We start from the raw sequence: 26,823 nt of genomic DNA, 5'->3' as shown, positions 1-26,823 counted from the left end.
CTATTGAGACTTAAATTGTGGCCTACCAAATGGTCAGTCCTGGAAAATGTCCCATGTACACTTGAGAAGAATGTGTTTCTGTTGTTGTGTAGAATATTCTGTATGTGTCTGTTAGATCTAGTTGGTTCATTGTGTTGTTCAAGTCCTCTATTGCCTTACGTATCTTTTGTCTGGTTATTCATAGGATGTTGAAGTCTCCACCTATTACTGTGAAACTATTTCTTCCCCTTCAGTTCTGTCAATTTTTGCTTTATGTATTTGATGGTCTGTCATTAGGTATATAAGTTTATAGTTATTCTATCTTCTTGCTGTATGAACCTTTTATTAATATGTAATGTCTTTCTTTGTGTCTTATAACCTTTTTAAAATTTATTTATTTATTTTGGCTGCATTGGGTCTTTGTTGCTGCACTCAGGCTTTCTCTAGTTGCAGCGAACAGGAGCTAGTCTTCGTTGCAGTGCGTGGGCTTCTCATTGTAGTGGCTTCTCTTTGTTGAGGAGCACGGGCTCTTCGCATGTGGGCTTCAGTACTTGTGGCACGCGGGCTCAGTAGTTGTGACTTGTGGGCTCTAGAGCACAGGCTCAGTAGTTGTGGTGCACGGGCTTAGTTGCTCTGCAGCATGTGGGATCTTCCTGGACCAGGACTCAAAGCCCTGTCCCTTGCATTGGCAGGCAAATTCTTAACCACTGCACCACCAGGGAGGCCCCCGTATGATAAATCTTAAAGTCCAGTAATGTGAGTCCTCCAGTTCTTTGAAGTTATTTTGGTTAGTAAAATAACTAAGAAAGTAAAATTTATTTTTGCTCCATATCATTTTTCCATATAAATTTTAGAATTAGCTTGTCAGTTTCTACCAAAAAAAAACCTAGGATTTTCACTGGATTGCATTGAATCTGTAGGTTGCTTTGGGGCAATCTGACATCTGAACAATACTGAGTCTGCTGATGCATGAAGGCAGCTTCTCTGTCCATTATTTTTGGTCTTCTTTAATTTCTTTCAGCAGTGCATTGTAGTTTTCAGTGTATGGGTCTTGCAGTTGTTAAATTTATCCCTAAGTAGTTCACGTTTGTTAATGATACTTTAAATGGTATTGTCGTTTTAAGTTTCAGTTTTTAGTATATAGAAATAAATTGATGTTTGCCTGTTGATCCTGTATCCCATGACCTTGCTAAAATCACTTAGTACGTTTTTTTTGTAGATTCTTTATGATTTTCTACATAGACAACATCTGCATATACAGATATTTTTATTTTTTAAAATGTTTGCGTTGAATTTCTTTTTTGTGCTTTATTGTACTGTTGTATGGCATCTAATCCAACAGCTTTAACAGACCACTAGACTCTACAGGTCTCTAGGGGCTGTTCACTATGAACCTTATGATACATAAAGGTTGAATTTATGATAGATTTACTTTCCATTGAAATTATAACCAGATGACTGAGATGATGAAACTTTTCACACTTAAAGCACAGTACATCTCTTAATTTTATAATGAATTTTAGAAATAAATACGTAACTTTAGGCATCGTTTTTAATGATATCACCTATTTTGAAATGATACCAGTGTTTTTACGATAGTGAAAGAGTTTATCATTTATGAAATATCGAACCAGTGACCTTAGCTATTCAGTTACGATAAAAGGCCCAATCTAACCTTTTATTGAATGTGATATTTATTAAAAATGAAATTTCTTGTTTCTGTTACTTAATCAGTAGCACGTTAAGCCATTTATTAATATGATTAAAGAAGGTATTGCAGACTAGGCACTGTACTCCCTTGTCATCTGGTTTACTTTTAACAACCAGGAAATAGCAGTCTAACCTAAAGTCAGTCAAGTCTATCTAATCCTGCACTTGTAATTTTTATGAGATGCTGGAAAGAGCAATTAAAATTTGCAGAAAGGGAATAATTTGTAATGGCTACTCAGGAAGGAACAACCCCCTTTTACATGGTTACATAAGTAAACCTATCTGGAGAAGACACATTTAATTTGCCATTAGTTAACTATTCTTTATTTGCTTAAACCAATGGGGTTTGGCACAGGTGGCATATTGGTAAGTGTGGCAGGGAATGCGTTGCATAATTGACGTGAACGTGGGAAGAAGCCTACGGTAGGAGAAAGAAAAGGGAACCACAGAGATCACAGAGATGGGAACGTTTGGTCTTGTGTTTTTATTGAAATAGAATACATGTATAGAAAAGTGCACGTCATAAGCATGCAGGTCAGTGAATTTTCACAAATGTGGGCCCCTTCATGAATGAATGTTCCTATCATCCTCACACCAGGGCTGTGCCTTCTCTCTGAATTGTCCCAGTTTCAGTATTCATGCTGCCAAAAGGATATCAAAATTGAATTGTGACAGTAATGATAGCTACAGTGATTAAATTCCTCATGTGTGCAAGGCATTGTTAAGAGATTGTATGCGTATTAGCTCATTTACTCCTCAAAGTAAGTGTGATAGGGGTACTGTTGTCTACAGTTTCAAGATGAGAAAACGAAGAAAAGGTTTTAGAAGAGCAGCAATGAGTAGGTTTTTGCTGTGTGCTGGGCGCTGTATGAAGCACTGTGTGGTCACTGTCTCATTTCATTTCCACGCCGCCCCTGAGCATACTTGTCATCCCCTTTAACAGCTGAGAAAGCTGAGGGTCAGAAAGCTCGTTAGCCCGAAGCCTGCGTTCTTCACCCCTGGAAGGTTGGTGTGTGACCCCAGAGGAAATCCCACGGACGGCCAGAGGCAGAGAAAGGGGGAGGATGGCCATCTACAAATCATTCAGGAGTGTGATTCCCAAAGGCTACACCAAAGAGGAGATGGAGAAAGAGAATAGTGCTGGCACGGGGCAGACGTCTGCCTAATCCTTGGAGGCAAAAGGATGCTCAGTCAGCAAGGTCCTTGACCATTTTCCAGTGAAGTAGTTAATGGAAACCGTCAAGAAGCTGCTGATTAAAAACACTGATGTGCCTGTGCCTATAGTCGAACTGTGAGGGTCCTGTCTGCGTTAAAGGACAGCTGAGTGGCCCGGGTCTAGCAGAGCTTTTCTCATTACAGAACCACGTCCAGTTAGAGCTGGGAAGGCCCACGGAGGTCATCCACCCAACCACCCACTCCTTGGACGGAGAAAGTGGCCCAAGAGTGGCACCTGGGTCCTCACAGCCTGTCCTGCCGGGCACGTGGGACTGACACACGTACCGTTCCAGTAACGGTTATTGTCTTCCTGTTGGGGGTTCTGCAGAATTCCTTGTTTAAGATCTCTGGTAAACTTGCACAGATTTCCTGGCATCAGAATAACTTAGCCCTATAGAAAATATCTAAATTTCAGACCAAAAATTATCACTGAAGTAAGGTTTTGCCTTTTTTCATTGGTAAAGCATTCATTACTCCTGGAATTGGAAGATATTGAAAAATTGTGGACATTACAGAAAAATACAGTTTAACGTCTTCCCTCGTAACCTTGATGTCTTGAGTAATCGTGTCCCTGTGACCGCTCTCCTGTGTACCCGTGTTCCCGGACCTGATCCCAGAGCACCATCCATCCTCAGCTTCCTCAGTGGGGACCTGGTCCCATTCCTCTACCCAGGGAGCTGGCTTTTCAGGCCCCTCTGGCATGTTGTCAGTGACCCAGAATTTGCTTCTGTTGTCAAAACGATGGGGTTGCCTCGCAAAGTAAAATGTTATTTACTTGACAAATCATCTGGACAGAGCTGTCCATTTGGCATCACCTCTGACAGACCAAAACGGTCCCTGGGGTTGGTATAATATCAGACATAATACTTCCCCAAAACACACCTGAGGGCCCTGCCAGGGAGATGGCACAGTGTTGCTAGAGCCTCTGACGAAGTCTGCTTCTGAGAACTTGGCCGCTGAGAGGCAGGCGAAGTAGAAAGTGGATTTCTGTCATCCCTCTTCCTTCCTCCCTTCTGTGCAGTTAAAACACACCCAGAGCCCATTTCACTCTTTGTGTCATCTGTGCTCTTCTTATGGTGCATTTTCCCCTCAAATTGATTACTTACAAGAATTGGAGAGATGTATGTGTTGGGTAGTGACCCTTTGGGTGCTGGGGGTGGGAAGGCTTTTTACTGTAGGATAGTAAAGCATTTTTGCCTCTTTATGTGCTACCTTTTAGTATTAGAGGTTGAATAGAAATGTGTGTTGATTTGACAATTTTATGTCTTTGATTTTTTTTTATTTAAGAAGATGTTGGGGGTAGGAGTTTATTTATTTATTTTTGCTGTGTTGGGTCTCCGTTTCTGTGCGAGGGCTTTCTCTAGTTGTGGCAAGCGGGGGCCACTCTTCATCGCGGTGCGCAGGCCTCTCACTATCGCGGCCTCTCTTGTTGCGGAGCACAGGCTCCAGACGCGCAGGCTCAGTAGTTGTGGCTCACGGGCCTAGTTGCTCCGTGGCATGTGGGATCCTCCCAGACCAGGGCTCGAACCCGTGTCCCCTGCATTAGCAGGCAGATTCTCAACCACTGCGCCACCAAGGAAGCCCATGTCTTTGATTTTTTAAGGGTGAATATTCATTGAGTTTCCTTTGTCAGAAAATGGATTAAATGCATGGCATTTCTGTCTAATGGTATATAGCTTTTTTCCTTTCTGAACAAATTCTTTGTTGAGAGTACCTTGGCAGGATTGACTTTAAATAACTCAGGTTAAAGAGCAAGCAGGTCTCTGTGACGTTTCTCATTTCCGCTCAGAGCACAGAGAACCAGGGTAGGGACACAAGCTTTCATTTCATCTGATAGCAGCATTTCCCAGCAAAACACAGTTGCTATCGATGTACATAATTGATCACTTTATTAACTGTGGAAAAAAGGGGCCTTATTGAAGTAATAAAGCATAACTTCATTATGTCCTATATGTAGAGAGCAAGCATGTTGGAAAGTGGCTGACAGCTTCCCATTTCAAGGCTGATTCTGGTCATGATAATATTCAGGTAGCATTGATTGCTCTCTAATTGGATTTTTCCTTCCGTAGGCCTCTTCCGAAGAGCTGAAAGCAGCCTACCGCAGGCTGTGTATGCTTTACCATCCTGACAAGCACAGAGACCCGGAGCTCAAATTGCAGGCGGAGCGACTGTTTAACCTCGTTCACCAGGCTTATGAAGGTCAGAGCGGGGCTTGGCTCTATAGAAACACCCTGGTAGCAGACACTCAATTTTTAAGAGGCTTGATTTGTAGAGGATAGAAAAAGAGAGTCCTTAGAGGTGTATAAAAGAGGTGGTTAGTTTAGTGCTTTTTACTGACAGGGACCTTTGAAAGAGTAGTATTTTGCTTTGGAAATCAATACGTGTCCAGTAAGTAGAAAATGAGGCTGCAGGTGAAGTAATAGCCCATAGTCTGAATTGCAAGGGAGTACTCCAGCTTTAAATCATTTACTAGTTTTCTTCTAAAGGGAACTCTTAGAGGTAAAAGGCTGATCACTACAGAGAAGCTCTCTTTGTTCTCTTTTTTTTGTGAGAAGATGCAAAGAACATTTTTTCCATCTGAAAGTGATTTTATTGGTTCTGTATCATTCAGTTAAGGAAAGGTACTAACAAAAGCAAGAAGATGGTGTTAAGGAGCCTAACAGGAAATAGAGTCAAGTAATTCAGATTTTTATATTTATATCTTATGTATTTCAGAAAAAGTTTTGTAATATATTTGTTTATAAAATACTAAAATCACTAATAGGTACAGTTTCTGTTTGAGATGATGCAAAAGTTCTAGAAATAGATTGTGATGGTTACACAACATTGCAAATTTATTTAACACCACTGAATTGTACACTTAAACATGGTTAAAATGATCAATTTTATGTTGTGTGTATTATAACACGATTTTTAAAATTAAAATTAAAAAAATATGAAATCACTCTTAGGATCTATGCCGAGTAAAGTAAGTTATTCATTCCAGAGCCATTTGGTGATTTGCTCCTTAATTAGGTAGACCGAAAATTAGATTTTCTTTACAAAATAAAGACTTCTCATTGTGGACATAAAAGCGTATTGCTGTATTCACTATAGTTCTACCAGAAGGTTAGATTTCAAATGACCAGTAAAACTGAGACTGTGGCACATATGTGTATACAGTCAGCCTGTGTCTTCACCAAATGTAACTTTTCAGGCTACTTACCTGGTCTGAATAAAGCTTGACCAAGAACTCGTTCCTTTTATTGTATTTGGTTGTCTGAATTACCCACATACTGGATTGTATTGTTTTGGAGATTTGGGGAAGAGTTAACAGAAAATCCCTACCAGTGCTTGTGAAAATGCTGCAGCAGCAGACCTGGCCCCAGTGTTTGGCCTAAAGGGAGACTGAGATGGTAAATAAATAATTCCTTATTAAATCCTAGAGATCAGCTCAAGAAGTTTGGCTCCCAAGTTTTCCGGTGGTCCGCATTTCTTTCCTCCTCATTAGATTTGAGTATGGATAGAGTCATTTACATCATATTTTAATTAGACCTAAAAATATATGGGAAATCTCAGGCGGGGAAAGATTCAAAGGTCTTGAACAGAAGTTGGCCCAGCAGAGGAGGGAGGTAACGACTGTTTGCTGTACGGATGTTCAGGTTCGGTTTGAAGGTCCTTTGAACAGCTCTCACCCTCACTGAACAGTCCTTTTCTGATGTACTTTAGGTGCCATGGCCGACACCATAGTGAGAGGTGTTTGTGTCTTTTAAAAATGATTTACAAATAAAGAAGAGAGGCATCCAAAAGCAAACAAACAAACCCCTACATAATAATAAGTCAGATTTTTCTGGTCAGAGCCTGTCCCTAGTTTTACATTAGGCTCTGTTAGAAACTGGAATTCACTCTCTCAAGGCAAAATACTTTATAGATTGTGGCAGAAGCTCACTAGGTGCTTTTAAAAACAACTGTCCTTGGGCTTCCCTGGTGGCGCAGTGGTTGGGAGTCCGCCTGCCGATGCAGGGGACACGGGTTCGTGCCCCAGTCCGGGAAGATCCCACGTGCCGCGGAGCGGCTGGGCCTGTAGCCGTGGCCGCTGAGCCTGTGCGTCTGGAGCCTGTGCTCCGCAACGGGAGAAGACACAGCAGTGAGAAGCCCGCGTACCGCAAAAAGAAAATAAAAACAAAAACAAAACAAAACAAAAAAACTGTCCTTTAGAGATGCAGGGTCAGTGCACCTCACAACGAAGCGAAGAGTAGCTTGGACATGAAAAATCCAGTGTTTCTCGTTGTAGCCACCTTTAAACATGTCCTCACTTGGATCTAGGGAGCAATTAGGAGGAAAGACACATTGGGAATGATGGGGTCTCTGGGAAGATTGTGGCTGGAAAGAGAAGAACAAAAAGAGGTGGCCTTGCCTGGTGGTATTGTGGTCAGGACTGAAAGGTGAATTTTGTGCTTTGTAAACATGTTTGGTTTTTAACTTGCAGTGCTCAGTGACCCCCAAACCAGGGCCATCTACGATATCTATGGCAAGAGAGGACTGGAAATGGAAGGATGGGAGGTAAGAGAAGCTTTGTGTCCGGTGTCCCAGGAACATCACTCAACAGCTACAGAACGACAACCCCCAAATCCCGCACCCTGCAGTGATGCCTTTGAGAATATTTGAAGACATCAGAGTCCTCTTCTCGCCTTTATATCTTGGTTTAAGGAATTGGGTTCTACACTTGGCTTTGCCACTTTGTAACTCTGTGAACTTGGGACAGTTAGTCATCCAACTTGTCCTCCGTTTCCTAACCCATCAGGTGAACAGTAAGAGGGATGGTCTAGGCCAGTAAGTTTTAACCCAGGGGAGGGAGCAGGCCGCTCAGGGGGTGATGGTAGATGGTTTCTGAAAGGGCACAGTTCCTACACATACCCTCCTTTCACACGTGTACTTCCTTCCACCCTCCACGGCCCTGAGCCCCTCTTTCTACCCGAGGTTACAGCTGAATCTAGGAAGTGTTTGTCGGTGCTGTGTTGTGCGTGTGAACAAAATGGAAGCACGGAAAAGTTGAGAACTACTGGATTAAATTGTCTATAATGACCCTTCCAGCTCTAATGGGCTGTACTACTAGAATGTTATAAATATAGTGAGTAAAACAAAATAAATAGCAAGTATCTATGAAATAGGTTACCTGGACAGCCATACCATGTGGGAACTACCACTAAAATTCGGAACGTTCTGTTTTCTTTCACTCTCTCACTGAGTAGTCTTAGAGCCTTGGGCAAGTCGTTTGACTGCTTTGTACTTCCGTGTTATAACCTAAAAAATAGTGATATCAAGTAGAAAAATTAATATGAAAATTTGTTGTAAACCTCTGTATTGCTGTAAGAACATATAGGTGTTATTACTTAATTTCATTACAGAAACTCGGTTCTGATGCCCAAGAAATTCTGGTAGGCTGTTAACGTTAAATTAACTATCATTGAGTTACTTTTTCATCGTCATGTAAGCTTTCCCTTGAAGTTCTTTTGGTATTTGCTCTCACGCATGCATGACTGTCTATTCTAATTTTAGGGTGAAAACCTTCTAAAGGCCTTTGGATACGGACTGGAGCAGAAGTGAAATGGGATTCTGTTGCCGTTTTCACCACTGCTTGATATTGGTGGCTTATGGGCCATTTCCAACCTATAGCCATGTTTTGGTTGCCCACAGAGTGAATTGTAGTTGCTGACATTCGAAACTTAGGAGGCTTTGCAGGAAAATCCAGTCTCTTATCTTCTTTGGAAAAATCAGAAGACCTGGTAACGCTGTGCCTAAATTCCCCTCTGAGGCAACAGTCACCCAGGTCTGAGGAGCCCCTGCCGTGGGACTGGACCGTGCTGCCCAGTTTGCCCCAGCCTCTGCCGCTCCCTCCACCCGTCCCACGCCCCGCCTGGCTCCCAGTGGGCGTTTGGCTTCTGGCCTTTGGCTCAGTGGAAATAGCAGTGCATCATGTCACATTAGTTCATGGTAGCAAAGTGTTGGGTCTAGTGGCTTAGAATTTTTTTCATCAAAAAAAGAAAGTAGAATCCTGTTGAATTTACTAAGTTTCTCCTCATGCCCCAGGTTAAAGCGCCCTTGTGTTTTGAAGCCGTGGGTTGGTTGCAGTTCTTCACGGCAGCAGTCAGGGCCACTGAAAAGCTGCAGGCCTCTCTTGTGTATCCCCTCCTCAGAGTCTAGGGTTCATTCCCAGCAGCATTATTCCCACTCAGTGGAGCAGCAGGGTGACGTCTTCCTGGCAGAATATCGCGTGGTTTCCTATCACCAAACCAAATTATCTCCCCATTAGAAACAGAGAAAAACCATACACACTGTCGTGATTATAAAAGTATGCAGGCAGTCATAGACAGTGACTGGATAAGCTTTTATATTCATGTTTTTTAGTAGATAACTTTAAGGGAATCAAGTTCTCATCGATCAGAATTGGCTTTTTTTTTTTTTTTTTGCCTCAATACTAAGCCTTCACTGATGATAAAAATGCCTTGAAGGAAAACTACAGGAAGGTACCTCCTCAGATACTTACTGAGAAGAGATGTATGGGTGCCTAACGTATAGTAGGAAAACTGAGCCCGCTGTTCATACTGTGAAGGAAGAGTCTCGCTGAACTCGAGCGCTTTATGGAGCTGGCGTCACCGTTCCCTTGAGGAATTCTGCAGCTGGTGGCTTTCTCAGTATGAGGGTTCTCCCATTTCAGTCACAGCCTCCACCCCAGGGAGGAGGCTGTGTTCCCTTCACGCTGTTGCTAGTATTTTTAGACTACTGACCGGTGTCCGTCTGCCATGTGTCTGTCAGTCTAAACCCACGGGTAGTCAGGGAGGGATGGAGGACACGGGCAAAGCCCGTAGTGTTTGGGACGCCTTTAAGCCCAAAATGCCAAAGCAGCCACAGATGTGGCAGTCACTCCTGTCCCAGCTCTGGCATCATCCGCTTTCTGCTGGTGGAGGCTGGGGATGAAATTGGGCGTTTATAGGTTGCATCAAATGTTGACCCTGTTTTCAGGCACTAGGTAGGTTTTTAGTCTTTGTCTATTCTCTTTTTTTTAATCTTCAAGGGACTTCGTCATGCTCTGCCAGGATTCCAAAGGAGTGAGATGCAACCATTCCCAGCTCGTAACACCAGCCATTTGAGTTCTTAAAGTCGCAGTGTTTGTGCAGATACCCATGTTTCAAATGAAGTTGGCCTCTTCAGAATGGCAAAAATCCAGCTTTGAGCTGTGAATGTTCAGACAGTATTGAGTCTGGTAACAGCTGGCAAGTGGAGTGGAAAACCGTACAAGTCGGAGGGGGCTTGCAGACGTCAGATTACATTTAGAGGAGCAGCCTTTGGCCCGGATCATCCACACTTTATTTTTTGTCTGCAGTTCTTTACCTTTATCCATATCTCACTTTTCCCTGCCTCTTTGACATCATTCTTTTTTTTTTTCCCCCCAGGAAAGGTCAGTCGGTACAAACGATAAGCACATTTTAAATGCTGAACAGCAAGAATCCTTTGCTAAGTGTCCAAGTAGGTTGATCATAACCCAAACATAGAGGTTGCAATTCTGCCAGCTTTGTGGCCTGGTAAAACTGCTTTTCATCACTCCTGTGGAAGCTTCATCAGACTTTACCAAGCCAACGTGCTGGCTGACACGTACAACAAATTCTGTCCTGTCTAGGTTCCACTTCCAAGCGATGGCATCAGGCACCCCAGTTTTACGGAATGCAACAGCTGTTTCTATGACCATTGGAATCTTCAGAGTGCAGCCGCATTTTAGGACAATACTTCTCCAAATACAAAAGCTTGCTGTTAAAAGCTCCATGCCGCTTTTGGCTTATGAACTGTAGTGCATCTTCATATCTTATTCCACCTTCAATTAACGCTAGGGCGATAAGCACTGGAGGTCTCCCAAGGCCTGCAACACAATGAACAGCAATTGCAACAACCAGGGTCTTCACAAAACTTAATTTTCACAAGACTTAACCAATCATCAACAATCTGGTTAGATGGTGGTGCGCCGTCATCAAAAGGCCAGTCGAGAACATGGATGCCTTCTTTCTCCACAAGAGTAGTGTCATAAGTTGCTTCACATACTCTTACTATTGTGATAACTCCATACTTCTTAAGTTCCTCTATAAATTTGTTTAAGGTCGCATTAGTTGGATTGTGTGTCATAAGAAATCTCATGTTCTCGTAAGTGATTTCCACAGGAGCTGGGCGGTTCATTTGATCCATGTTAATTTAGTTAAAAAACACTCAGTAGGGTTATGAAAGAATTTTTAAAATTGAATACAGAAATGGTGCAAAGAAACTGAGTCTACTTCAATATACTCCACTTGAAATTCTCAGTGGTTTTGAATATGAAGTTGGGAGTAATGGGAAATGAAATGAACCTCCTGACAAGAAGCAGCAATTCTTCAATGCAGTAATACTGAGGCAAGAGAAAGGAAGTGCACTGAGGTTTACCCCATCTAGGTCAGAACTCTTGTAAAAAATGCTCTGTGGATTTCAATTCAACACTTCTGTGGCCAGGTTCACCACTCTTATGGGGGCTTCTTGGTGGAGTAGTAATGAAGTTCTACAGTTCACTTGTCTGCATAGAGGTCGTGCTGTGCCTGGCAGTAATCTCCACCGCCCTTCAGAAACTCCATAAATGTGTGACCAAGAACACCACAGAACTGAGGAACATGTCGACTCATTGAAGATTGTGGCCTATCATACAGCCGGTCCCGAGGCGGCGGTGACATGGGCAGCGGCGGCAGGGCAGGGGCGGCAACTTTGCGGGCCGCGGCGGGGGAACCGGACTCTATCTGCCTGACATCATTCTTATAGTGTCTAGGAAAGTCACCCTGCATTAAGAGCTGTAATATGGTCAAGGTCATGAAAACGAAAACAGAAACTCCCGCAGCTGGGAGGAGACTAACAAGACATGTGACTAAGTACAATCCCGGGTCCTGGGTCCTGGATCAGCTCCTAGGGCATAACAGCGACGTTCGCGGAAAGACTCGGGAAATCCCAGAAGTCTGCGTTTAGTTAGTGGTAATGTACTAATCTTGGTTTACTAGATTTGACAGATGTTTGTTCCATGGTTCTGTTAGACGTTAACATTTGAGGGAGGCTTGGTGAAGGGTAGTCGAGAACTTTCTGTACTATCTTTGTAACTTCTCTAAAGTTCTAAATAATTTTCTAAAATTATTCCAAAATAAAAAATTGACTCACTAGAATCATAGAATTTTCAAACCAGACAGCACCTCAGGAATCGTGTACTTTTAATCCCCCTCATTTATAGGAGGAAACTGAAGCTTAGAGAGTGAAGTGACTCACCTGAGGTCTCCCAGGAGTTTCAGGTGGTATTGGAGAGCCTAGGTCTCTGTCCTCTTCCCACTGTGCCACCTGGTTTTACAGGTCTCTCTACAGAGGCCTCATCTACAGAATAAGTCACCCTGACTAGCACAGGGTAGGCCTAGTTGGTAAATGATCAAGGTGCACAGTACAGGTATATGGATACATGGGTGGCATATGATACACTCTGTTGACGGAAAACATTGAAAATGTCTATGGGCAACTAATCTATGACAAAGGAGGCAAGGATATACAATGGAGAAAAGATGGTCTCTTCAATAAGTGGTGCTGGGAAAACTGGACAGCTACATGTAAAAGAATGAAATGAAAACACTCCCTAACACCATACACAAAAATAAACTCAAAGTGGATTAGAGACCTAAATGTAAGACCAGGCACTATAAAACTCTTAGAGGGAAACATAGGAAGAACACTCTTTGACATAAATCACAGCAAGATATTTTTTGATCCATCTCCTAGAGTAATGGAAATAAAAACAAACAAATGGGACCTCATGAAACTTAAAAGCTTTTGCACAGCAAAGGAAACCATAAACAAGACGAAAAGACAACCCTCAGAATGGGAGAAAATATTTGCAAACGAATCAACGGACAAAGGATTAATGTCCAAAATATATAAACATCTCATGCAGCTCAATATTAAGAAAACAAACAACCCAATCCAAAAATGGGCAGAAGACCTAAATAGACATTTCTCCAAAGAAGACATACAGATGGCCAAGAGACACATGAAAAGCTGCTCAACATCACTAATTATTAGAGAAATGCGAATCAAAACTACAATGAGGTATCCCCTCACACCAGTTAGAATGGGCATCATCAGAAAATCTACAAACAATAAATGCTGGAGAGGGTGTGGAGAAAAGGGAACCCTCTTGCACTGTTGGTGGGAATGTAAATTGATACAGCCACTATGGAGAACAGTATGGAGGTTACTTAAAAAACTAAAAATAGAATTAACATATGACCCAGCAATCCCACTACTGGGCATATACCCAGAGAAAACCATAATTCAAAAAGACACATGCACCCCAATGTTCACTGCAGCACTATTTACAATAGCCAGGTCATAGAAGACACCTAAATGCCCATCAGCAGATGAATGGATAAAGAAGTTGTGGTACATATATACAATGGAATATTACTCAGCCATAAAAAGGAATGAAATTGGGTCATTTGTAGAGACGTGGATGAATCTAGAGACTGTCATACAGAGTGAAGTAAGTCAGAAAGAGAAAAATAAATATCGTATATTAACGCATATATGTGGAACCTAGAAAATGGTACAGATGAACCGGTTTGCAGAGCAGAAATTGAGACACAGAAGTAGAGAAAAAACATATGGACACCAAGGGGGGAAAGCGGCAGGGGGATGGGGGTGGGGGTGTGATGAATTGGGAGATTGGGATTGACATACATACACTGATGTGTATAAAATGGATAACTAATAAGAACCTACTGTATAAAAAAATTAAATTAAAAAAAAAGAAAATGTCTAGTACTTTCCAACTGTAATGATGCAGTTTTGGGGTGCAAATGTCTGAGGGTTACCGAAGGGAGAAAAAGTGACTTGCAGCTGGCTTAGCTTTCTTCCATTCTCCACCGTGATGTACCCTGTGTAAAGGAAGTATAAATAGTAAAGGCCATCAGGGCCTGTGGGAGCTAGAATGAGATGCCTGGCCAAGTTCTTCACGGCTTCAGAGGGACCAGCCATTTTGACTTTACAGTTAGCTCTGATTATGTACCAGCTGTTTGCAGAACTTCTGTAAAATACGACTAGAAATGGGATGACTTAACACCTTTGGAATATTTGCCTCTTCATCTGTCACAGAGCGTGGCAGAGAGAGAGTCATTTGCAAAGGTCCAACAACTAGAATTCCTGAAAGCAAATCTTGTTCTGCTCTGGGCCCCATGGAGGAAGCACGCCATCAGCCCAAGATGGGGTAACTTTGGGGAAGCGAAATAAGAACTAGGAGAGTGAGCGTGCCACATTGGTTAAATATAACTGAGAATGTTTTTGTGAGGTCACAGAGCAATCATTGTCGTGCCATTTGGATTTTCAGTTTGTTCTTGGATTATTTTAAGTGTTTTTATTTTAAAACTTCCTTTAAAAGAAACACCTCCCCCTTTTTGGTAATTAACAATTTATATGGGAGAGGAGAAAATGTTTTTGTTATTTTTTTCTGCGTACTTGCTAAAAGTGATAGTGAACAAATTTCTCAGTTCTTTTGGGTAGGCCAGTTCTTGTATTTATTTTTCTGTATTGCTGAATAATAAAATCAAGTTGCACAAAACCCCATTTATTGTAATATATATACATACATACATATGCTTTTAGGAAGACACATAAAAAATTAAATGTTAGCCTGTGAGGAGGAGGAGTGTGGGTGAGGGGGAATTGTACTCTTTGCTTCATATCTTTCTGTACTATTTTGACTTTTTGCTATAAGCATGCTTTTTTTTTGAATAATTTTTAAAACTTCTGATTTCCAAGATAGCTTTTTCTCACCTCACCTACCTTTGTAGGTGTTCTCTGAGCAGCCTCAGGACTCCGCGGTATTTCTGCCACTAATACAGGGTCAGTGCTGTTGGGCCTTTTCCCCCCGTCATGCGTCCAGTGACTTTGGTCATGTTTGTCCCGCTCCCGCTCTCTGTTTCTCATAGGCCATAGCGTTCGGGACCCTTGGAAATAATGTGGTCTGCTTTCCTCTCTCACGGGCATGGTACCCGAGGCCCCCGTGGCGCTTCCCTGCCTGTTTGAAACCTCAGCTGGGCTGTCTTGCTTTCGTGATGAGCTCAGAAAGGCTGATGTGGGATGCCTTACCTCCTCACAGATCTGACATCCCTGTGCATCCCCGAGGGCTAGCATGGTCTGCCGATTTGCACCTGAGTACTGGAAGAGTCCCCTGATTCTGAAACACCCAGACCTCATGGCTTAAGGTCCCTTGGTCCAGGATGCTCAAGGGGCACCTCTGGTGGTGGCCCCAGCACATGAGGGAGACGTGCCAGTGCCGTTGTGGATGGCCTCGCCTCCATCTTGACACTTTTCAGCATGTGTTACCTGGGGCTCATTAGGAAATCTAAACTGTGACACTTAAGGTGATGTTTTCTTTGTAAGATTCCTGCAGCCTTGGAGATAAGTGACTAAAATGAAGACAATAATGCTTCAGTCTCTGAAGAGCTGAGGGAAAGCACAACCTTGGGACTGAGCGGGTGTGACGGTGAACCTGGCTTCACCAGGGACCGGGCCGTCGGAAGGGAAAATCCCCACAGTCTCACTGGCGGCTCTTAACCATCCTGAGGGAAAGGAACGGCGGGACACGGTTAATGACGCCGTCTCTTGTGTGTTTTCCTCGCTTTCTGGGCCCTTTGCTGACTCTCCCCCCCATTCTGCCTGCAGGTTGTGGAAAGGAGGAGGACACCAGCCGAAATCAGAGAAGAGTTTGAGCGGCTGCAGAGAGAAAGGGAAGAGAGGCGGCTGCAGCAGCGAACCAACCCCAAGGTGAGCCGGGCCAGTTCTGGAGGGAAGGGTTGCAAGGCTCGATTACCAGACAGCAGATCTAAAATAGTCAGTGCTGGTGGCCTTTTATCGTAATAACGTACAGAATCGGGTGGGACAGCATTTTGCTTACTGCGTCTCAAGAGTAGGATCTGCCTGGAAAGCGCTCCGCAGAGCTGCTGGTGATGAGCCAGAGTGAAGGCAAAACCAATCCCCTGGTTTTCCCGGAAGCCAGGAGGCTTCTTGAGCGGAAACGCAGGCTAGCTGTCTGAGACCTTTCCCTGTAATCCTGCTGCCCAAGCCCTTGACACGTGAAAATGAATCAGAGGTCTGTGTCAGGAAAGGACAGCCACCTACCCATGCACGGAGGCAACAGGATTCCTTGCAGACCACTTACGAGACAGAGAGCCAGAGAACGCAGAGGGCTGGGGGTGTTTCCAGACTGCGTGAAGTGAGGGGCGTGCTTTCACCACCCCAGGACGACGGTGCCGTGAATAGCAGTCACCAGGCTGTTTCCACAGCAACAGGGTGACCACCTTTAACCATCAGTCAAGCCCCCGATGAAGTTGGAGTCGTGTACCCCCGGGACACACCTGAGTCTGAAGGTTACTTTTCAGTCCTGTGTGATCTCCTTTTGCTTGGATGTGTTGGGGAGGCAAATTGTTCTGCGTGCATGCCACGGTCCTGTGGCAAAAGGAGAGCTCGGTCAGTTTGAGGTGCCTGTCACGCTGAAGGGCTAACTGCACGTGGCCCGGTGTTCCTGTTCCACGGTGTTTAACGAGGGGCGCAGCATCCAGACGCTGTCTTTGCGGCCGGGATAGCCCGGCAGGCAGCTGAAACTCTTCTAAGGAAAAAGAACCAATGCTAGCTTACAACTGGGAAACGTGATGTTACGAGCTTCCGATCAAATACATTCTAGAAAATGGAGTTTTCTAAGACCCCTACCGCATTTAAAGGTCCAGATACTCAGAAGACTCCCATCTCTTTGAATCCTACATTTCAAAGTATACTTGTAAACGCCAGCGCCTCTCCTTCCCTCCTGCCGTCCCCCTTTAGTGGAGGACAGCTTCAGGAATGTAGTTAACTTTGGGTCAGTGGAGGTAGAGACTTGAAACACCGGTTGAACCAAGTCGGGGTGTGAGATGCTGAGAGAGCTGAAAATCTTCGAGGTGCCCTGAAGTGTGCTAACGGGTTCCCTTCTCAGGTATCCCAGCCAGTGCACTGGAGGAGGTCTGCGTACAGGTCAGCCTCGGCATGTGGGGCTCAGGGTCGGGGAGCCGGGGTGGAGCCTGGCAGGGGCAGTCTGATGCTGTGCTGTCTTCGATTTGCTGGCTGAAGTTTTGCTGCATTCGGAACAATGAGGGGGAAAGACCGCATCACAGTAGCCCGAGCCTCTGTCCCGTGATAAAATGGGCCATCTGGGTGTGCGCGGTGATTGCTCACTGGGATTGTATGGAAATGTGTCTCCAGGCCATGTTTCTGTGAAATGAGGGAGCACAGCTGTGACCATTTCACACATGCCTGCAAGATATTGTATGATTCCCAATACTTTGCTGCTTCTAGAAAGTGCTGCCAAAGAAATAAGACATTTTCTAACCGGAAATACTGAGCGGAAACCAGATGCCGGCTCTGGCATTCTGAGGAGAGGTTTAGCTGGATCTTTTATTCCACTTCTGAGTGTTTTTGCTTTGCAAGATGAGCAGAAAGATTTAGAATGTTCTCATCCTGAGACGAAAGGGGTGATCTCTTTTAAGAAGACCACAGGGAGGTCTTCCCTGGTGGCGCAGTGGTTAAGAATCCACCTGCCAGTGCAGCAGACATGGGTTCGAGCCCTGGTCCAGGAAGATCCCACAGTCTGTGGAGCAACGAAGCCCGTGTGCCACAACTACTGAGCCTGCGCTCTAGAGCTCGTGGGCCACAACTACTGAGCCCACGTGCCTAGAGCCTGTGCTGTGCAACAAGAGAAGCCATCGCAGTGAGAAGCCCGCACACCACAACGAAGAGTAGCCCCCGCTCGCCGCAACTAGAGAAAGCCCGCGCGCAGCAACGAAGACCCAACGCGGCCATAAATAAATAAATAAATAAGTTAATTAATTAATTTTTTAAAAAAGAAGAAGACCGCAGGAGAAGGACACCTTTGATGACCTTGGGGCTTGGTACGGCCTGTCACCCAGACCTGCACTGAGGATCACAGCTTGTAGGGCATGGACAGACTGGGTGACGTTCGTGGTGCTGCTGTCTGAAACTTGCATGGGTATTTTTCCATTTTCACCAATAAGGGTTCATTGGGTAGGAATTTTCCAGGAGGAGTGTGTACCAAGAACAGACAAAAAGGTCAAGTGGGGAAACCCGTAGGTTGGAAATACTGGCTCTGACACAGTGATACAGGACGCAGAGCTCACCCTGTGACCTATGTGCAGTTTTCTCATTTGGAAAATGAGGATACGTCCCCTAACCACCACACCAAGTTGTTAAATGATTGAAAAAATATGAAATAGATGTTAATTTATTAGGGAAAGACAAGCCTGCTTGTCTTGTCTTGTACCAAGGTGAGCTTAAGGACTAAATTTTGCTTCAACATCTCATTCGGCACCGTGTGGGAAACACTTGGCTTGGTCGGGTAGTTCATTGCCCCTGGTGGCTGGCTGCGTTTGGGTGGGGTCTGTTAGTTGGGTTCTGGAAATGGCCCTCTGCTGATACCATCCACCTGCTCCTGTGGCCGAGGCCCAGTGGCTTCAGTGTGGCCAGTCACCTGTGAGTCTTGGCTTGCGTGAAGGTGCCCTGGACAGCACTGCGGGGCCGGAAGGAGTGAGTGCCGTGCCCAGCTCCAGTATGTATCCCCTTTCCCTCCCCACCCTCCAGCCAACAGGGCACGCGGGCTCCACGTATGCTGGGGGCAGCGTGGGAGAACCTTGCACTTGGCGTCAAGAGCTCTGGCTTCGGATTCCACCCCCAGCCCCAGTTCTGCACCCCGGGTCCAGCCACTTCTCCAGTCTTAGCTCAGTTTCTCCCTGTGTGAAATGAGAGGTTTGCCATGAGGCCCAGTGCTTGGGGTCAAATCCTCAGACCCCAGAGTCCTTAGCTTAATTGCTTCTGTTTTCTGTCTTTAGGGCCACGTGGGAATAAATTCCTCTGTCTGTATTTCCTGCTGGAAAACACCAAGCTCAGGTTGCTGGGGCCCTGGGGCCTCCAGGGCCCTGCACATTGAGCCGGGGTGAGGGGAGTTTATGACCAGACAGACGATGAGGTTCGTCTGCATCAAGGGCTGTGTGTGACTGGAATCTTGACTGGACGCCCCTGGCCTTCCTCCCTGCGTCTTGAAGACCCCTGTTTTACTTGCATAATCCACCTCTATTTCTTGCCTTTTAAAGACTTAAGATCATACGATAGGCTCGTTCTGTGCCATGTTCACATCATATTGATTATTGTCATTCCTTTCTTTTAATACCCATAAATCTTCTCTCTCTGTGGACAGCAGCCAGTTTGGGAATCGGACTTTTCACTGCCTTCCTAATGAGCTTGTCCAGACCCCATAGGAAGCAAGGGCATTAAGTCAAGGATTGTTTAGGGGGCTTCATTGTCTGACTCTGAGAGCATCAACTCGTTTCTTTTGAACGCTGTTACATAAGAGTTTCGTGGAGATTGTTACTGTATTCCCTGGACCATTCATTTTCCTTTCTCCTTCTGCTATTACAGAGGTTGACATAAACTCCCTGGTAAGACCTTCTTTCTGGTTTTAGAAAGGCCATCTTATCAGTGGTTCCTATAATAGCTGAAAAACAAAATTTAGCTTTATCAGGAAAAAAATGTTAAATAATATATCAAGGAAGACATGTAACCTTAATCCCAAAAAGATGTAAAGATATAGGAGTACATCTTTACATGAAGATGTATGAGTACAGGGCTTCCCTGGTGGTGTAGTGGTTAAGAATCCACCTGCCAGTGCAGGGGACACGGGTTCAAGCCCTGGTCCGGGAAGATCCCACATGCTGCGGAGCAACTAAGCCCATGCGCCACAACTACTGAACCTGCGCTCTAGAGCCCGCGAGCCACAGCTACTGAAGCCCACACACCTAGAGCCTGTGCTCCGCAACAAGAGAAGCCACTGCGATGAGAAGCCCACGCACCTCAACAAAGAGTAGCCCCCACTCGGCGCAACTAGAGAAAGCGCACGTACAGCAATGAAGACCCAACACAGCCGTAAATAAATAGAAAGATAGATAGGTAAATTTATTTTTTTAAAAAAAGATGTATGAGTACATTACTCAATTATTATTAAAGGATTTTTTTAAAAGGTTTGTCTTGGTTGCCATGGCTAATGATCATAGCCGTCGGAATGAGCCCGTGGTTACGGCTTCAGTCTGTTCCGTGGAGGTGATTCTGATGGCATAAACTGAATCGGCTGGGCTGACAGGATAATCGTGCAGAAGAAAAGCTGTTGGAACCCATATGTTTGTCATGCTCGGTGGCAGAAAGGGGCTGCTATTGAAATTGAAGAAGTTGGACGTTGTCCCTTAAGGAGGAGGGACCAAGTCTGGGAAAGCGCTGAGCTAGAAAGCAGGTCTTTGGAGGAGAGGAGGGAGGTGGCCGACTGTGGCGAGGCACAGAGGAAGCTACTTGAGTGGGTCGCAGCTGCACCCGCATCCTGCCAGCATGACCACTTACATAAGCAGGGTGTCAGGATAAAGTCCATGGGGCAGAGGTCTGGGGCAGGGGGAGTGGCTGGGACCGAATCGCTCTTAGAAGCCCTGGTAAATTTGAGTTGGCTTCTCCGTAACAGTGGAGAGTACAGGCTCCAACTTCGATCTCAGACAAAACGGTCCCGTGGAGACAGTCTCACAAGAGCCACCACGGGTTCATCGGCAATAAAAAGGGCAAATTTCACCTCGCCTCTTACTGTGATAGCCTCTTCTGGTGGAATTTTCAATTAGTAAATAGTTACTATCGAGACTGCATTTGACAGAAATTTCTCACATTATCCTTGTGGCCAGATAAAGAAATATAAACACAGAAATGTTCAGAATGAACTACCGTATGACCCAGCAATCCCACTCCTGGGCATATACCCAGAGAAAACCGTAATTCAAAAAGATACATGCACTCCAATGTTCATTGCAGCACTATTTACAATAGCCAGGACATGGAAACAACCTGAATGTCCATCAATAGAGGAATGGATAAAGAAGATGTGGTACATATATACAATGGAATATTACTCAGCCATAAGAAGGAATGAAATTGTGCCGTTTGCAGAGGTGTGGATGGACGTAGAGACTGTCATACAGAGTGAAGCAAGTCAGAAAGAGAAAAATATCATATAGTAACGCATATATGTGAGATCTAGAAAAATGGTACAGATGAATCTATTTGCAAAGCAGAAACAGAGGCATATGCACTCTAGAGCCCGTGAGCCACAACTACTGAGCCCGTGTGCCACAGCTACTGAAACCCGTGTGCCTAGAGCCTGTGCTCTGCAATAAGAAAAACCACCACAATGAGAAACCCCACACACCACAAGAAGAGTAGCCCCCACTTGCCACAACTAGAGATAGCCCACGTGCAGCAACGAAGACCCAGCGTAGCCAAAAAGAAATATAAATTAATTAATTAATTAATTTTAAAAAATAGAGGCATAGACGTAGAGAACAAACATATGGACATCGAGGGGCGATGGGGGGGATGGGATGAATTGGGAGATTGGGATTGACATATATACACTGTTGATACTATGTATAAAATAGATAACTAATGAGAACCAATTGATAACACAGGGAACTCTCCTTGATGGTCTGTGGTGACCTAGATGGGAAGGAAATCCAAAAAGGAGAGGAGATATGTATACCTAGAGCTGATTCACTTTGCTGTACAGCAGAAACTAACACAACATTGTAAAGCAAGTATACTCCAATAACAACTTTTTTTTTAATTAAAATAAATTAAAATATTCAGGATGGAACATTCCTGGCCGAATGAACAACTGATTCTACTCAGAGGGTTGATTAAGATATCGTTTCCAACCTGGTGACAAGCGTCTCATTGTGGGAGAAAGGCTCTAACTTGACACACTCAGAATTTCTGGGAATGATGTCAGTGAGGATGTGTGTGTCACATTCACAGGTGACCCAAGGTGGAAGGACAAAGCCAAGATTCTAAAAGATCCCAGTAAACTAGAGTGGAAGGGATAAATGTGCTGGCTGAGAGAAGGGGAGACAGGGAAATGATGGCCTTTAATTGACTCCCTGGCTTAAGATCAGCAACAAGGAACAGAGCCGACAGCGGGAAGATGATTTGGGCTTGGTATAAGGAGCATTGAACAAGGCAGCCTGCTGGGGATTAATGGAGACTGCACTTTTATCCACACAGTGTGCCAGTGGGCTGGGTGGGGTATATAATGAAGATAAAAATATTGGGTTGGCCAGAAAGTTCGTTTGGTGTTCTGTAAGAGGGCTCTAGTAGCGCTTAGTTGTCTTTAACTTCATTCAAAACAATTTTGTTAGATTGCATTGTGACAGCTGTCATATCAGCATGCATTTTTAAAAAAACGTATCAAAATTGTTGAATTTTTATGGAGCCATTTTCATATTTAAAAAAGCAACATTTTCAGCATATTATGCTTTATTATTTCAAGAAAGGTAAAAACACAACTGAAATGCAAAAAAAAAGATTTGTGCAGTGTATGGAGAAGGTGCTGCGACTGATCAAATGTGTCATAAGTGGTTTGCGAAGTTTGTGCTGGAGATTTCTCGCTGGACAGTGCTCCACAGTCACTAGACCAGTTGAAGTTGATAGCGATCAAATCGAGACATTAATTGAGAAGAATCAATGTCACACCACGTGAGAAATAGCCGACATACTCAAAATATCCCAATCAAGCGTTGAAAATCATTGGCACCAGCTTGGTTATGTTAATTGTTTTGATGTTTGGGTTCCACGTAAGTTAAGCGAAAAAAACCTTGATTGTATTTCCGCATGTGATTCTCTATTAAAACGTAACGAAAACATTGCATTTTTAAAACAAATTGTGACAGGCGGTGAAAAGTGGATACTGTGCAATAATGTGGAACAGAAGAGATCATGGGGCAAGCGAAATGGACCACCACCAACCTCACCAAAGGCTGGTCTTCATCCAAAGAAGGTGATGTTGTGTATATGGTGGGACTGGAAGGGAGTCCTCTTATTATGAGCTCCTTCTGGAAAGCCAAACGATTAATTCCGACAAGCACTGCTCCCGATTAGACCAACTGAAAGCAGCACTTGACAAAAAGCATCCAGAATTAGTCAACAGAAAATGTATAATCTTCCATCAGGATAATGCAAGACTGCATGTTTCTTTGATGACCAGGCAGAAAAGCTTGGCTGGGAAGTTCCGATTTCTCTGTCATATTCACCAGACATTGCACGTTCAGATTTCCATTTGTTTTCGGATTTCCATTTATTTTGGTCTTTACAAAATTCCCTAGAAGACTGTAAAAGGCACCTGGAACACTTCTTTGCTCAAACAGATAAAAAGTTTTGGGGAGATGGAATTATGAAGTTGCCTGAAAAATGGCAGAAGGTAGTGGAACAGAACGGTGAATACGTTGTTCAATAACGTTCTTGGTGAAAATGAAAAATGTGTCATATTTTTACTTAAAAACCGAAGGAACTTTTTGGTCAACCCAGTAAGTTATCCAGGCTGTTCACAGAGCCGGTGTGGGAGTGGATCCCCATCCGGCAGGTAGTGCTCCCGTCTCGGCATGAGTTCCTCTGGGTCAGGAGTGGCTGAGCCTTTGATGCTGATGCCATCTGATGGCCTCTAGGAAAGGGCTGGGCCCCATCTCTCCAACTCCAGGCCCAGCCTGTGGGCGATGGTGTCATTTGGTTATGTTGGGCCCTCCTGATCAAGGAACATCTGAGACTTATGGGCACAAGAGGTCTATTAGGTTTTTGGGGGTTTTTTTAAATAATTTTTAAAATTTTTTTTAAACTTTTTTTTTTTTTTGCTGCGTTGGGGCTTCATTGGTGCGCGTGCGCTTTCTCCAGTTGCGGCAGTTGGGGGCTACTCTTCGTTGAGATGCGCGGGCTTCTCATTGCCGTGGCTTCTCTTGTGGCAGAGCACAGGCTCTAGGCGCTCAGGCTTCAGTAGTTGTGGCATGCGGGCTTAGTTGCTCCACGGCATGTGGGATCTTTCCAGACCAGGGGTCAAATCCGTGTCCCCTGCATTGGCAGGCGGATTCTTAACCACTGAGCCACCAGGGAAGTCCTCTACTAGTTTTTAAATATGCATATCAGACCTTTGTGAGGTATTAATCATTTTTAAGTAGCCCCTAGTTTCGAAGTCTAAAGTGTGGCAGTTTTTTTTTCGTGTGTGTGTGTGTGTGTCTAAATAACATGTGTAAGTAGGTTAGAAAGTCAGATAGTTACTAGGCTTATTTTTTTTTTAATGTTGCCCCCACCTTGTGGGTTGCTGACTCTTGTTCCTCACTCCTCCCTTCTGAGCTCTTTTCTCTGACATTTCCTACTACTTCTAAGTTGCATGTTTACTCTGTTCTGTTTTTTTCAGTTTCAGTAATTATCTGTTGACCTCTTGCCAGAAAAGATAAGGATATAGTTCTCCCAAACAACACATTTGTTTCAGTTCATCCAGTGTAATTATAATACCCTTTAGGGTTAAATGAATATTCACTGTACGAATACTCAGTTGAGCCTGATAGTATACTATGATTACCTGACTTCTCTTAATATGCTTTTTACTCCATGGTGTTAGTAGTTGTCCCATTTGGTTCCTTTGATTAGTTTCCTATAAATCTGTCAGACACCTTGTGTGTTATGTCTCTCTCCTTTTGCTCCTGGTAGCATCCCTCTGTAGCTCTCCTCCATCATCCCCCATCCCAGTCCAGACTAGACTCTGCTTTCTAGGCCTGCTGTCCAGCTGTGACCTCAGGACTTTCCTCGCCAACTTCCTAGGACTGCCTTTGTGTTCATTCGTTCAACAAATTGGCCTTGAGTGCCGGCCGAGAGAGGCACTGTTAGACACTCGGCAGAGCAGCCCCTTCCCTCGTGGAGTTTGGATTCCCTCCAACCCTTTCCTTGGTCGGCTCCCACACCTTCCCCTTTTTGGTTTATCTCTTTGTGGAGGAAGCACATTCTCCAGTTGCTCCTTTACACAAGATGCCTAAAAGTCGAATTTCTTTTCCGTTTCATTCCCATTCGAGTGTCTTTTAAAAAAAAAGACAATTTATATATAACCGTATTTATGTATGTAATTATATATACATACATACATAGAAAAGATATGTGTAATATTATAAACTATAACATAGTAATAAACGCCTAGTACCCACTGCCTGACCCAAAAACAAGAATATTGCCCATAACTTGCATTCACTTCCACATTTCTCTCCTTTTCCATCTCCCTGCCAGAAGGAAACACGATCCGAAAGGGTCCAATAAAAGGAATGTATCAATAGAAAGAAAGGGAGGACGAATATAAAAGAAATAATATGAGAAATTTCCCAGAATTGAACGACTCAACTTTCCAGGTGGGAAGGGTCCACTCCGCTCCCAGCACAAGCAAGAAACCCACACGGTCCTCATTCTGTTGCTTTTTAAATTTTGTTACAAATTGGAAGTATGCTTAAGCAATATAGTGTTTCATTTTTATTGTTTTTGAGCTTTGTAAAAATGGTACCATGCTATAGGCATTCTTTTGGGACTTGCTTTCTCCCCACCACTCATACTCTTCCAAAATTGTGTATGTTTCATGAAGCTGTGGCTTACTTGTTTTCATTGCTGGGTACCACGGCTTATCCGTTCTCCTGCTGGTGGAGATTTCAGTTGTTTCCAGGTTTTTGCTGTTACGAACGTTGCTGCTGTGAACGTTCCTGTGCATGTTTCCTGGTGCACATGTGCAAGGCTGTCTCTTAAGTGTGTGTGTGTTTGCACGTACACCCATATACCACACATACCTAGATGTGAAATTTATGGGTCATAATATATGCAGATGTTGCCATATTATTTCCCAGAGGTAAAACATTGACTTTGCATAACTCAAAATCAAGTTTACACTTGACGCTAAGTACTATAAAGCGTATATCTTTATACTCTTGTGATATATATGTGTGTGTAGATAGATACACTTGTAAAGTGTGTGTATCTGTAACTTAATATTTGGTTATTTCTCTATATTTAATAATAGGTATTGCTTATTTTTGTCTATTTAGGCCTAAAAATTGGCAGTTTTATATAATTTGACTGGATATTAAATTCCGGTTTGGAAATCATTTTTCCTCCGAGGCCTCAGAAGACCTTGTTCCAAGGCTTCTAGCTTACAGGGTTGCTGTTGAGAAGACTAGTTCTAATTCCTTATTCTTGTGTGTGATGTTCTTTTCCCCCTTTGATAACCCTTAGGGTCTTTCTCTCTGGGTTTTCACGACGGAGAATCTCGGGGTGACTTTCTCACTTGTGCTGATAGTTATAGCAGACCCTCCCACCTGGAAAATTGAGTGGTCTTCAGTTCGGAGACATTTTCTAGTATTTTTTTCCCCTCCTTTCTCTCTTTCCAGATTCCTTTTATTCACATATTGGATCCTTTGGGCTAATAATTTCATCTTCTTTTTTCTCCGTCTCCATTTTGCATATTTTTCATTTAGTTCTAATTTTTGGAGATTTTTTTTCCTAGATTATTTTCCAGCCTTTCTATTTAAGGAATATAGAAAATTTTTTAATTTGTCTATAATATTTTTAATATCTTAGACTTTCTTATTCTCAGATTTGTTGTTCTTTTCATGGGAAGTAACGGGGTAGGAATTTGGCATTTGAAGATGCCCCAGGTTCAAATCCTATCTCTGACACTTATCACCTGTGACCTTGCGCAAGAGACTGCAGCTCTGTGCTCCTCAGTTTCTTTATCTGAAATGGAGAAAATGGTGCCTACTCACTGTTGATAAGAAGGTTACATGGAAGAGTTCCTGGCACATAGTAAGCGTTCATAAATGTTTTTTATTATCAGTGCAATACCTCTTATTTTTCTAAGGATATTACCTACAGATTTCTCGCCATTTTCTTTGGCATTTGTATTCTGTGCTTCTTTCTGGTTCT

General features: G+C 43.7%; 2 protein-coding genes and 1 pseudogene across 3 annotated transcripts in view; 1 reads left to right on the top strand and 2 right to left on the bottom strand.

Annotated features, from left to right (window-relative positions):
* DNAJC11 (DnaJ heat shock protein family (Hsp40) member C11) overlaps positions 1-26,823 on the top strand; it is a 70,962-nt gene that overhangs the window by 19,635 nt on the left and 24,504 nt on the right. The window contains exons 2-4 of the mRNA XM_079916847.1: positions 4,974-5,103; positions 7,373-7,446; positions 15,646-15,747. Coding sequence (XP_079772973.1) covers positions 4,974-5,103; positions 7,373-7,446; positions 15,646-15,747 — 306 coding nt within the window. The remainder of the gene's footprint in view (positions 1-4,973; positions 5,104-7,372; positions 7,447-15,645; positions 15,748-26,823) is intronic.
* LOC307187409 (protein tyrosine phosphatase type IVA 1-like) lies at positions 10,467-11,152 on the bottom strand (annotated as a pseudogene). Its single transcript has one exon. The product of its transcript is annotated as a protein tyrosine phosphatase type IVA 1-like (transcript).
* LOC307187414 (uncharacterized protein) lies at positions 11,439-12,133 on the bottom strand. Its single transcript, XM_079923451.1, has one exon. The coding sequence runs from the start codon at positions 11,763-11,765 to the stop codon at positions 11,469-11,471; it is 297 nt and encodes a 98-aa protein (XP_079779577.1). The 5' UTR covers positions 11,766-12,133; the 3' UTR covers positions 11,439-11,468.

Source organism: Stenella coeruleoalba, assembly GCF_951394435.1.
Source record: "Stenella coeruleoalba genome assembly, chromosome: 1".
Taxonomy (NCBI): Eukaryota; Metazoa; Chordata; class Mammalia; order Artiodactyla; family Delphinidae; genus Stenella; species Stenella coeruleoalba.
This window is presented reverse-complemented; position numbering and strand designations above follow the sequence as displayed.

Excerpts from the sequence above, each read along its gene's own strand:
- LOC307187414 (XM_079923451.1), bottom strand. The coding sequence starts at position 11,765 with ATGACCTTGACCATATTACAGCTCTTAATGCAGGGTGACTTTCCTAGA.